This window comes from Amblyomma maculatum, chromosome 5, assembly GCF_055883805.1.
Source record: "Amblyomma maculatum isolate TAMU_Amacu chromosome 5, ASM5588380v1, whole genome shotgun sequence".
Taxonomy (NCBI): Eukaryota; Metazoa; Arthropoda; class Arachnida; order Ixodida; family Ixodidae; genus Amblyomma; species Amblyomma maculatum.
In genome coordinates, this window is record NC_139348.1 from 9,585,762 (window position 1) to 9,598,556 (window position 12,795).

General features: G+C 44.6%; 1 protein-coding gene across 6 annotated transcripts in view; it reads right to left on the reverse strand.

Annotated features, from left to right (window-relative positions):
- LOC146187733 (beta-hexosaminidase subunit alpha-like) overlaps nt 1–12,795 on the reverse strand; it is a 709,199-nt gene that overhangs the window by 447,276 nt on the left and 249,128 nt on the right. For all 6 annotated transcript variants that reach the window (XR_014707407.1, XR_014707408.1, XR_014707409.1 and 3 more), the window contains exon 5: nt 6,240–6,350. Coding sequence is in view for 3 of the 6 variants with exons in the window: in XM_084603514.1 (XP_084459640.1) it covers nt 6,240–6,350 (111 nt within the window). In the remaining 3 variants the exon portion in view is untranslated. The remainder of the gene's footprint in view (nt 1–6,239; nt 6,351–12,795) is intronic.

Below are 12,795 nucleotides of genomic sequence, written 5' to 3' on the forward strand. Positions count from 1 at the left end.
GCTGCACAGCAACCATAGTTCTGCATAAAGAAAGTAACAAAATTCCCATAAAGAGAGGTGTTAGGCAAGGAGACACAATCTCCCCAGTACTATTCACAGCTTGTTTAGAGGAAGTATTCAGAGACTTGGAATGGGAGCAGTTAGGGATAAGGGTAGATGGAGAATACCTTAGTAATCTGCGATTTGCTGATGACATTGCCTTGCTAAGCAACTCGGGGGATGAACTGCAAATAATGATTGATGACCTAGACAGGAAAAGTAGAAAGGTAAGCTTGAAAATCAATATGCAGAAGACTAAGGTAATGTTCAACAGCCTCGGGAAGGAACAGCAGTTTACATTAGGTAGCGAAATACTGGAAGTAGTGGGCGAATATGTCTACTTAGGACAGGTAGTAACCGCAGACCCGGACCACGAAAAGGAAATAACAAGAAGAATACGATTGGGATGGAGCGCATTTGGCAAGCACTCGCAGATTATGACTAGCAGCTTACCGGTATCGCTCAAGAGGAAAGTATACAACAGTTGCATCTTGCCTGTACTCACCTAGGGGGCTGAAACGTGGAGGCTAACCAGGAGAGTTCTACTTAAGTTGAGGACAACCCAGAGGGCTATGGAACGAAGAATGGTATGGGTAACATTAAGAGATAGAAAGCGTGCAGAGTGGGTCAGAGAAATAACTCAAGTTACCGACATTCTAGTAGAAATTAAGAAGAAGAAATGGACATGGGCAGGACATGTAGTGCGAAGAGAGGATAACCGATGGTCGCTGAGGGTAACAAACTGGATTCCAAGGGAAGGAAAGCGTAGCAGGGGGCGGCAGAAAGTTAGGTGGGCGGATGAGATTAAGAAGTTCGCAGGGGTCAAGTGGATGCAGCTAGCACAGGACCGGGTTAAGTGGAGAAATATGGGAGAGGCCTTCGCCCTGCAGTGGGTATAATCAGGCTGATGATGATGATGATGATGATGGATTAGGTGGAAAGGCGGTAGAGCAGCGCCTCAACGGTTTGATGTATGCAAACGATATTGTGCTGCTAGCTGAGAGTCTGGAAGAATTGCAAACCCTATTTAAGTATTGCGGAGACGAAGGGGACGCTCTAGGCTTCAGTGTTAGCGCAGTTAAGTGGGTCAGATGATTTTCAACGGCTCAACTGATCAGGGTCTTAAAATACAAGGCCATGAAATACCTAGAGTAGCAGAATATAAATATCTGGGGGTATGGGTAAACGAAGGATTGGCATACGTTGGAAATCATGAGCAATCACTTAAGGCCAAAGGGCGAAGAAATGCCGGGATAATGAAGCATATGGCATTGTGGTATGAGGTTTTGAGGGGTATTTGGAAAGGAATTATGGTGCCCGGACTTACTTACGGAAATGAGATTTTGTGCCTAAAATCAGAGGTACAGTCGACATTAGAAATAAATAAGAGATCCGTTGGAAGATTAGCACTAGGTGCCCACGGCAAAACTACAAATGAGGCGGTACATGGAGATATGGACTGGGCATCTTTCGAAGTACGAGAAGCTCAGAGTAAAATATTATATGAGGAACGCCTGAGGAAGTTGGAGAGTATCAGATGGGTAGCTAAAGTATTTAAATACCTATACTTAAAAGCGTTGACTGAAAATGGAGGAAAATAGCTAGGAAACTAACTAGTAAGTATGCTAGTCACAAGGACGGAGAAATAAAGAGCGTTAAGCAACAGGTGAAAAACACTGAAGGTAAATCTTGGATTGTTTTAATTGGATACCCCTTCATGGATCACTGCCTTGTCGTGGCGGAGGGGCTTGCGAAACTCGATGAAGTCGTGAGCTCTGCTGTGTAGGGCCACCCAAGATAGACAGGTCACGGCAGAGAGTTCTGACAAAATGTGATTCACTGGAGAAGGTAATGGCAACCCACTCCAGTATTTCCTGCCAAGAAAACCCTATGGCCAGTCACAATACCATTAATGATATGGCGCCGGAAGATGAGCCCCCCAGGTTGGAAGGCGTCCAACATGTTACTGGGGATGAACAAAGGGCGATTCCTAGTATCTCCAGGACGAATGAAGCGGCTGGGCTAAAGCCAAAAGGACGCTCAGTTGTGGATGTGTCGGGAAGCGACCGGAAAGTCCGATGTTGTAAGGAGATATATCACATAGAAACATGGAATGTAAGATCTATGACACAAGGTAAACTGGATGTCGTCAAGCGAGAAATGGACAGATTGAACATTGATATCTTGGGTATCAGCGAGCTCAAGTGGACCGGAATGGGAGAATTTAACTCCGGCGACTATTATGTCTTTTATTGTGGGCACGAATCCAAGAGAAGGAATGGGGTCGCTCTCATAGTAAACAGAAGAATGGGCAAAGCAGGGATAGGGTACAACCCCAAAAACGACCGAATGATGTCACTTCGGATCCAAAGTCACCCTTTGAACATGACAGTTATCCAAGTCTATGCACCGACCACTACTGCTGAAGAAGCTGATGTTGAGAGATTTTATGCGGACCTACAATGCCTTTTAGACCGCACCCCGTCATCAGACGTCGTTTTTCTCATAGGAGACTGGAATGCTAAGGTCGGGAGTGAAGAAATATCCGGAATTACAGGCAAGTTCGGTCTTGGTGAGCCAAATGAAGCTGGGCAGAGGCTAGTAGAGTTTTGTCAAGAAAACAACCTGACCATAGCGAATACTCATTTTCAACAGCACAAGAGGCGCCTGTACACATGGATTTCACCAGACGGTCTGTACAGGAATCAGATCGATTATATTATTTGCCGGCAGAGATGGATAAGCGCTATACAAGCAGTAAAAACAAGGCCTGGGGCCGATTGTGGCACCAATCATCAGCTTCTTGTTGCCAAAATTAAGCTTCGATTGAGGAAAACGCAGAAACCTAGAAGGCTTTTCAGGTATGATCTGGATCAAATTCCATTAGAATATGCTGTGGAAGTGAGGAATCGATTTCAAGAATTAGATCTAGAAGACAGAGAGCCCGAAGAGATGTGGACTGATGTTCGTGATATAATACAAGAAGTTGCTACTAAGGTAGTTCCAAAGCAAAAGAAATGCAAGAAAGCAAACTGGTTATCTGAAGAGGCTTTGCAAATAGCTGAGGAAAGGAGAATGGAAAAAGTTATGGGGGAAAGAGAAAGATTCAAGGTTCTCAATGCGGATTTTCAGAAAATAGCAAGGAGAGATAAGAATGCCTTCCTGAACATACAGTGCCAAGCAGTTGAGGACAACAGCCAGTTAAGGAACACAAGAGCTCTGTATAAGACAATCAAAGATATCAAAGGAAGCTTCTGTGCTAAGCTGGGCGTGATAAAGGACAAACGAGGCAAGGACCTCACTGAAGCCTCAGAGATAAAGAAGAGGTGGCAGGAATACACAGAAGAACTGTACAAGAAGGACCCGGATGTGCAAACACAACATAAGACGGTTGTGATTACTGATCTCGAGCCAGGCATCCCGAAGAGTGAAGTTGAATGGGCCTTAGCCAGCCTTGCTAAGAACAAAGCTAGCGGAATTGATGATATTCCTGCTGAGTTGCTTCAAAACCTCAACCACGACGGTGTTAACACTCTGCATACATTATGTCAGAAGATTTGGACAACCCTGCAGTGGCCACAGGATTGGAGGAGGTCAGTCTACATCCCCATTCCAAAGAAAGGCAGTGCCAAAGATTGTTCCAACTACCGCACGATCGCGCTTATTTCGCATGTTAGCAAGGTGATGTTGAAAATCCTCCAAGGTAGGCTGCAGCAGTATGTGGATCGGGAGCTTCCGGATGTGCAAGCTGGGTTTCGCAACGGCAGAGGAACTAGAGACCAAATTTCCAACCTTCGCTGGATCATGGAAAAAGCAAGAGAGTTCCAGAAACCCATTTACTTCTGCTTTATTGATTATGCGAAAGCGTTCGACTGCGTAGATCACAGCAGATTGTGGCAAGCTCTCCAAGAGATGGGAGTTCCAATTCACCTCATCTGTCTCCTCAGGAACCTGTATGAAGGGCAAGAGGCCACAGTCAGAACTGGGCATGGTCTTACTGATTGGTTTCCGATTGAGAAAGGGGTGAGTCATGGCTGCATACTGTCGCCCTGCCTATTTAACCTATATGCAGAGTGCATCATGAGGAAGGCCGGTCTGGACGAGTCTTCAGCTGGAGTGAAGATTGCTGGAAAACATATCAACAACCTTAGATATGCGGATGATACCACTTTAATGGCAGAAAGTGAAGTGGAACTCAAGAGACTTCTGATGCGCGTACAAGAAGAGAGTGAGAAGTTTGGGCTTAAACTGAACATTAAAAAGACAAAGATCATGGCGTCTTCCCCTATCAAGTCCTGGAGCATCAATGGACAAGAAGTGGAAGCTGTGACAGACTTTCTGTTCTTGGGCTCCAAGATTACCTCGGAAGGAGACTGCAGCCATGAAATTAGGAGACGTCTGCTTCTGGGAAAGAGAGCAATGGTTAGCCTTGACCGCCTAGTAAAGAGCAGAGACATTAGTCAACCAACCAAGATCCGTATAACTCGTGCTATGGTCTTTCCAGTTGTGATGTATGGATGCGAGAGTTGGACTGTGAAAAAGGCTGATCGCCGAAGAATTGACGCGTTTGAATTGTGGTGCTGGCGAAGACTTTTGATAGTTCCTTGGAATGCCAGAAGATCAAATCAGTCGATATTGTCGACCGTAAACCCTGACTACCCATTGGAGGGTCAAATTCTAAAGTTAAACCTCAGCTACTTTGGTCATCTGATGAGAAGAGAGGAGTCGCTGGAGAAAGATTTGATGTTGGGAAAGGTTGAGGGTCGCCGGAGAAGGGGTAGGCAGCGAACGCGATGGTTAGATGGCATCCTCGAGGCACTGCAGATGAAGTTATGTGATGTTAAGAAGATAGTGAGAGACCGGAAAGCGTGGCGTGACATGGTCCATAGGGTCACGAAGAGTCGGACACGACTGAACGCCTGAACTGAACTCAACTGAAAACTTGGATAAATTCGATGGAAAAGAAACTGGGTGCGGAAGTATACCAAAAGTGCAAAGGGCAGATCAGGAAGGAAGCTTTCTTTGATAACTCAAGGGGCAGTGCCCTGATTTTTGAAGCTAGATCAGGGTGCCTTAGAACACGCCGCTACAAAAAGAAATTTAACATGGAGATGACGCATGTGCTGTATGTGGTAACTCCAGTGAAACAATTGACCATATTATACTCGAACGTAATGGTATCCATCCGGAAGTTGATGCAGGCGCAATCACTGTTCCTGAAGCTCTGGGGTTTAGAGATACCAGTGGTCGGGTGAATAAACCGGTGGTGGAAGCTAGCTTAAAACGACTGGAAGATTGGTGGCTTAAAAGCAGAGAAGTGACATAATGTTAGTAATGTAGAAACAAACATTTAATAAATAGAATGATGGTATATTTAACAAATCTAAAACAATAATTAAGATATAGGGCGAAAAATGAGCATGATATGTACTACTAGCACCCTGTTTCAAAGGGGACGCTCCTATATTCCATCCGTTCCCTTCAGCAGTGTAACGGCGATTCTAGGATAAAGTAAATTTCAGCTCCTGTGTCGTCGTCCTTTCTGTTTTCTTCTCTCTGTCTGTGTATTTAGGCGCTGTAAACCATGAAAATATCTGCTGCGTCAAGCCCATCCTTAAAATATCAAACCCATCTCAACTCGCCAAACAATATACCCAGAATGAGAAGAACCGCCTATGGAACTTGCCAAGTCATCGTTACCCCTTTTTCTATTCCATCTACCGACATTTCAAAATCAAAACTACCTCTCAGAATTCGGCTGCATCTAGAAACAATTTATTATTGTCTCCGTCTTAGCGCTGCCTTTACAATCCTATGATACCGTTTCAAGCAAGCACTCAGGCGATATATTGACAGTTGCAGCTCAATTGAGACTGTACTTCATATTCTCCTCGAATGTTCAGCGTACGCCAACGCACATGCTCAGTATGAACAATGCACGCGGTCTGTCACCCAAGTGCCACTCACGGTGGACTTTATATAGATCCTTTAGGCTGCTACAGACACCAGCGCCATGCAATGGCATTTTTATTTGCTTGTTAAGGCGCTCTCGGTATTTTAGACAAACTAAATTACCCATTCACTTGATCGCTCCGTTGCACATGTACAGTACTCGATTGAGATGTCGTCCAAAAATGTCTCCATCCATCCATCTTTGCAATATTTATTCCCCCCAACCTATGAGCGAATATTGGGCTCACCAATGTTTCGATGATGGACTTGAGCGGAAGGAAGTGCCTCGAAGTGTCAATCAGGAGGCCACGGTGCTCAAATCTGGGCGCATCGTAGACGACCGTCTCGTTCAGGGCAAACTGCACAAGGTATACAGGGCCTGAGGCATTTTTCTCCGCGATAATTCGCTGCTAAAGCATGCAATCATGTGTACCCGCCACTACTGCATTTTCAGCGACATGTTCTTCCGTTGTCGCCCGCCTTGTAGCAGGGATTTCCGCTACGGTGTAGACACATACGGTGGCTCCTTTACAACCTGACACGCGAATGGGCTTGGACACGCACACAGCCAAGCTCAGATGCCTAAAGCACCCCTGCGCCCAAACGATATCGCGTGCGAGCACTCGAGCATACGACGCCCTATCATGCAATCAGGTGACCTGACGTCACTTCCGTCAGTTGTATAGACGCCACTATCCCCATATCGTCCTGGATCGTGCACAAGATCCAAAACGAAGGAGGAAGTAATGCTCTCACCTTTGTATTTCAGGCATTTTCAATGCATTTCTGCTCCTTTATGCCAAAGGCAAGCGTGCATGTAGCGCTGTAGTAAAAACGAGTAGAAATAAAGAATCTCTAAAGAAAAGTTGGAGTCGCCCCGCTCATACTTGAATATTGTGCGGAGCTACTACAGCCCCCTTCCACAGCTTGTTGCAATGAGGCGGAAAGCACGAGCGCGATATGTATTTTCGGAACTATGTAGATTGCTGACAAGCGCGACAGGAGTCTTGTGGAAGTTATCTGCTCAATCGAAGCATTTACTCTCTACCTCACTGCAAAAATGCGCTTGTCATTGTTCTCAAAGTAATTAACTTTCCCTAAATAATTCCAAAATCAGACTGCCAAAGCAACATCTCAGCCAACGAGCTAATTCAGTGGAGATACAGCAAGTAACTGCCACAAAGTGTTAGCTGCTATGTCTACAAAAGTCAATTCATGTGTGCATATAATGCCCACTTTGACGAGCGTGGACATCCATGAAATACTCGCAGGATGCGACGGCCAAATATTGATGAGCTATCAAATATGTTGTGCATACAGTTAGCCAATACATGTTAGGTACGCCCCACCATGCGGTTAGGGCACTCGACTGCTGCGCCCAAAGATGCGGAAGCGAATACTGGCTTTTCGATGGAGGCAAAAAGCAAAGCGGCCATGTGACTAAGTGCACGTTAGAGAAGCGGTGCGAATATCCGGCGTCCCCCATTCGACGTTACGACCAGCACTGTAACATTTACAGCTGTTACTTCAATCTAAAACAGCGCACATAAAACACGAAACACAGAGAAAAGCAGGACGGACAAGAGCTCTTGTCCGTCCTGCTCTTCTCTGTGTTTCGTGTTTTATGTGCGCTGTTTTAGATGGATCGCTACCAACTAGCCAAGAATTCGACATTACTGAGCTGTTACTTCCTGAGGTCTGTCTCAGCAGTCTTTACATAACCCGCAGGAAATTCTTGTCGTCCGTTTTCGTGAATAAAGAGCTCCAAGTATTTCGAGGATAAAACTGCCTGCTCTGCGAAAAGTGGAAAGTGCTCAGATGCATATCTTAAGGGTGCGCTAGGGATTACCCTAAAAGTCTTCGACATGGGGTAGATTTTATGGGAGCCCCCGCCTGGTCAGTCGACATTTAATTCCAGTAGAACTCATTATAGGTGCATTTCTCACGCTTGTTAGTGGCTACTAGTGATCACTTTGTGAGGATTAGTGAGGACTACGCAGAGGGCTGTGGATTGCATTTTTATCGCTTTTGCGAAGACATTTGATACTGTCTGATATCAACTTCTACTCTTTAAGCTTAGCAAACTTAATCACGATACTAATGTTATAGAGGGGATTGAATGCTCTTTGAAGGGTGGTACCCAAGACGTCCCCATTAACGACCGACTCACCCGTTAGTCCTGCAACATCCGGCATTCCTCAATGTTCCGTACTAGGTCCTCTGCTCTTCCTAATATATGTTAACGACCTTTCTGATTCAATTGACTCAAAAATAAGACTCTACGCGGGTGATTGGGTATTACATCGACAAATATCTAACCCCTCAGATAAACTTGCTCTTCAGTATGACCTTGATAACATCTCTACTTGGTGTCACACCTGATCTATGAAACTAAATGTTGATAAGTGCAAAGCGACGAGAGTAACACGTGCGTTTAACCACTCTTCATGCGCCTATTTCCTCAATAACTCTCCTTTAACTTCTCTCTCTAATTATTTCCTCACCAATAACCCACAACGGTTCTGGAAACATTTTGGCGGGGATAAAAGCGATGCTCTCATCTACCAGTCGGGGAGAGGGTTAAAGTGGCAAATGCGCATAATGATTTTTTTCGCTCAGTGTTTACAGTCGATGACTGCTCTACACCCGTTACAGAAATATATGATGTTCCAAAAATTGATCCTCTTGTCATTACCGACGCCGGCATTTTTATTCTTCTTCTTGGCCTGGACAATAAGAAAGCAACCGGTCCCGATGAAATTCCAAACGCCTTTTTAAAACGATACGCCGAACCATGCAGCAAGTTCCTAGGTCTCATCTACCGTAAATCTTTTAGTACCTGCAAACTGCCAGATGACTGGAAAATAGCCAAGGTATTCCCAATCCATAAATCAGGCAGTACTTCTTTAGTATCGAATTTTAGGCCAATATCACTGACTAGCACTGCGTGTAAATTGTTGGAACATATAATTTCTAAACACCTAACTGAGTTCTTAGAATGCTTTAACTTATTATCACGTAATCAGCATGGGTTTCGCCGCGGCCTATCTACCATTACTCAATTAACGGAAGTTGTTCACGACGTTGCTTTAAATATTGATAACTGCAGCCAAACTGACATTATATTACTCGATTTCGCTAAAGCATTTGACTGCGTGTGTCATTCGAAACTAATCGCAAAGTTGCGAGGCTTCATTGGTGATAGCGAAATATTGGCTTGGATAGAGGACTTTTTGCATCAATGGTCACAATTCGTATTCTACCACCACGTGCAATCCAGATCGGTCACATCCGGAGTTCCTCAAGCCTCTGTTCTGGGACCCCTGTTATTTCTTATCTTTATTAACGATATTACTGCCAATATTATTTGTAAGATCAAACTCTTTGCTGACGACTGCATAATATACAGAGAAATAAGAAGCCACGAAGATCACGTCATTCTTAACAGGTCATTAGAAAAAATCGCTGAATGGTGCAACAACTGGCAGATGTCAATCAACACAAAGAAATCCGTAGCAATGGCAGCAACCAGGAAAAAACAGCCTCCTAATTTCGTGTATAAAATGAATGACATTCCACTTACCTTTGTTAACAAACACAAACATTTAGGTGTCACACTGACTTCAGTTCTTAGATGGAACGAACACATTAGTAACATCACTGCTACAGCATTGCGCAAGTTATTTTTTCTTAGAAGATGTATTCGCGTAGCCCCTGCACAAACTAAACTTTTAGCTTATAAGACTTTTATTAGACCAGTACTAGAATATGCTAACACCGTTTGGTTTCCCCAGTCTCTTACTAACATTTCGAGGCTTGAAAGAATACAGCGTAAAGCACTAAGATTCATTCGTAACAAATACAAGCGAACAGATTCACCAACCGAACTAGCTGTAATATCCGGGCTCGAAACGCTATCAGCAAGAGCGAAGTTGGCGCGACTAAAATTTTTATATCAGCTACTACATAACGCCTTTAACATCCACTTATCACAGTATGTTTCATTATCACATAAGCGAGAGTTAAGAAGCCATCACGCGTTCACGCTAACCGAATTTTCATGTCACAGTGATGCGCTTAAACATTCTTTCTTCCCGTTGGCAACAAGCGAATCGAATTGCCTGCACTCATCTGTTACTAACGCTGGCTCATTTTTTGTTCCAAACTACAGGCCACGGTGTGAGCTGACATTATTCGGTTACAAATTTCGCTTTCCTTTTTCGTTCGCTTGTTTAACGCAGTCGACAGCCTGTTATCCCATTGTTTCGTTTTTGAACTTATGTGTGTTCTTTATTTGCGAGCTGTTTGCGTGAATTTGATAACACAATTTCAGTTTTTTGTGCATTAAGAATTGCCTAATACTGTATTTTTGTAGAGCTGCTTTATTTCTTGTCATCATCATTTCGTCGATATTATGAATGTAATGCCCACCTGCTATGGTCTCAACTAGAGACTGGCAGTATTGCAAATAAACAAATAAATAAATAAATACATAAGTACCTTGGCGTATACATTACTAACAACATATCATGGAGAGCGCATGTTGAACATATTACTCATAACGCTAACCGAACGCTTGGTTTCCTTCGCCACAATTTTTCCCTTGCTCCTGTGACCCTGGGAAGGAGTGTGCTCAAAAAAAGACCATCACGAGAGTAGAGGAGACTGGGTGGAACGAGCGCAAACTGTCAACCGAGATTCCTGTTGACATACAGGAATCTCGGTTAACAGTTTGCGCTCGTTCCGTCCTGTCTCCTCTACTCTCGTGATCGTCTTTTTTGCGCCCATTCCTTCCTATCGTCATTAACCAACTCGCCCAACAACGTATCCTGCTATCCTGTGACCCTACAAGTACTTCTTTATAAGTTTCCTGTGCGCCCGAAATTTGAGTATGGATCATTTTTTGGGATCCCCAATACTAAATCACTCATACATGCTCTCGAATCCATTCAAAATCGCTCTGCTCGTCTCATTCTGTCTAACTATTCTCGTTTGGCCAGTGTAACACTTGTGAGGAAAACAATAAATCTTCCTGAGCTTTCTTAACGCCGTTGCATTTCTCGCTAAAACAGACGCTTGGGCAAGTTGGTCATCCATTGAGGGTAAACAGCGCAAAAAAAAAAAAAACAGCCAGCGCTCGTTTGTGTACTTCGTTCATCCTCGTCTTTTTTGCGCTGCTTTCCCTCAACGCATTTCTCGTTTATGGCATTCACAAAATTTATTTTACCAATGAAAAGCTGAAGTAGTAGTACTGCTGATTTTTCATCCCGCACGGACCACAGATTCAAAGTTGGCGTGCCAAGCTGCGCAACTAATCTTTATTTCGAATATTTTGTTCCTATGGCTATCACGGACTGCAACCACCTTCCCGCCTCCATCTTGTCCATCACCGCACCAGACTGCCCCAAGTCTGCTGTATTTGATCACCTGCATTAACCTGCCCAGTACGTCGGTAATCTTTGTTGCTGAGTTGTTTTGAACTATACCCACGCCTATCTGTAACGCCGAACAACCCTGAGAGTAAATAAATGAAATGAAATAATGACATTCTAGTGGAAATCAAGAAGAAGAACTGGGCATGGGCAGGACATGTAGCGCGTAGAGAGGATACCCGATGGTCGCTAAGGGTTATAAATTGGATTCCAAGGGAAGGAAAGCTCAGCAGAGGACGGCAGAAAGTTAGGTGGGCGGATGAGGTTATGTTCACAGGGGTAAAGTGGGTGCAGCTAGCGCAGGACGGGGTTAATTCGATGAATATGGGAGAGGCCTTCACACTGCAGTGGATATAGTCTGGCTGATGATGATGATGACTTTGTTCCCAACCCCAATCGACTGTACAGCAACCATAGTTCTGCGTAAAGAAAGTAATCAAATTTACATAAAGAAATGTGTTAGACAAGAAGACACAATCTTCTCAGTGCTATTTACGAATTGCTTAGAGGAAGTATTCAGACACTTGTATTGAAGCCAGTTAGGCATAAGGGTTGATGGAAACTGCCTCAGTGATCTGCTATTTGCTGATGATATCGCCTTTGTAGGTAACTGAGGCGACGAACTGCAAAAAAATGATTGATGACTGGATGAAAAGCAGAAAGGTAGGCCTAAAATCAAATTATTGATGAAAAGCAGAAAGGTAGGCCTAAAATTAATATGCAGAAGACTAATGTAATGTTTATTAGCCCCGGGAAGGAACAGCATTTCAAACAGCTAGCGAAGCACTGGGATTGGTAGGCGAACATGCCTACTTAGAACATGCAGTGTTAAGTGCGCGGTTGCATCGCCCTGATCGCGGGCAGAAGGAACGGTTGGAAGAACCTCTTCGGGGTTTAACTGGTGCAGTCGGTAGGATGTCCTGATTGGAAGCGGGCCGGCCATCGGACTCGGCGGGACAAGAAAGGAGCCAGAGCTGAGTCATGAATCTCGGGCGCTGACCAAGCCATCTCCGGAGTATGACATAGGTGGATGTCTTGAAGGTTCCTCTTCCACGGCGCACTATGACAATTGTGGGGCATAGTTTGCGGGGCCACAGCGGTGATGGAGGGGTCGGGGTGCAGGAGATCGGAAAATGGAGCTGGTGGTGAGCGCAAAGGTGGAGGGCGTAAGCGGAGGTTCGGAGCTATAGGCAGACGAGATGGCGAGGTTGAAAATAAAACTGAAAATTGAAGAAATAGAATAGGAGATTGCAAATTTGCAATACGAGGTAGCTGTCAGGGCAGCGGTGGCCGGCAGAAAACAAGCGCTGAGTCCAGACAAAGGGACGGTTTAGACCGCAGGCTGTAAGATTCGAAAGGCGGCAATGAGGCC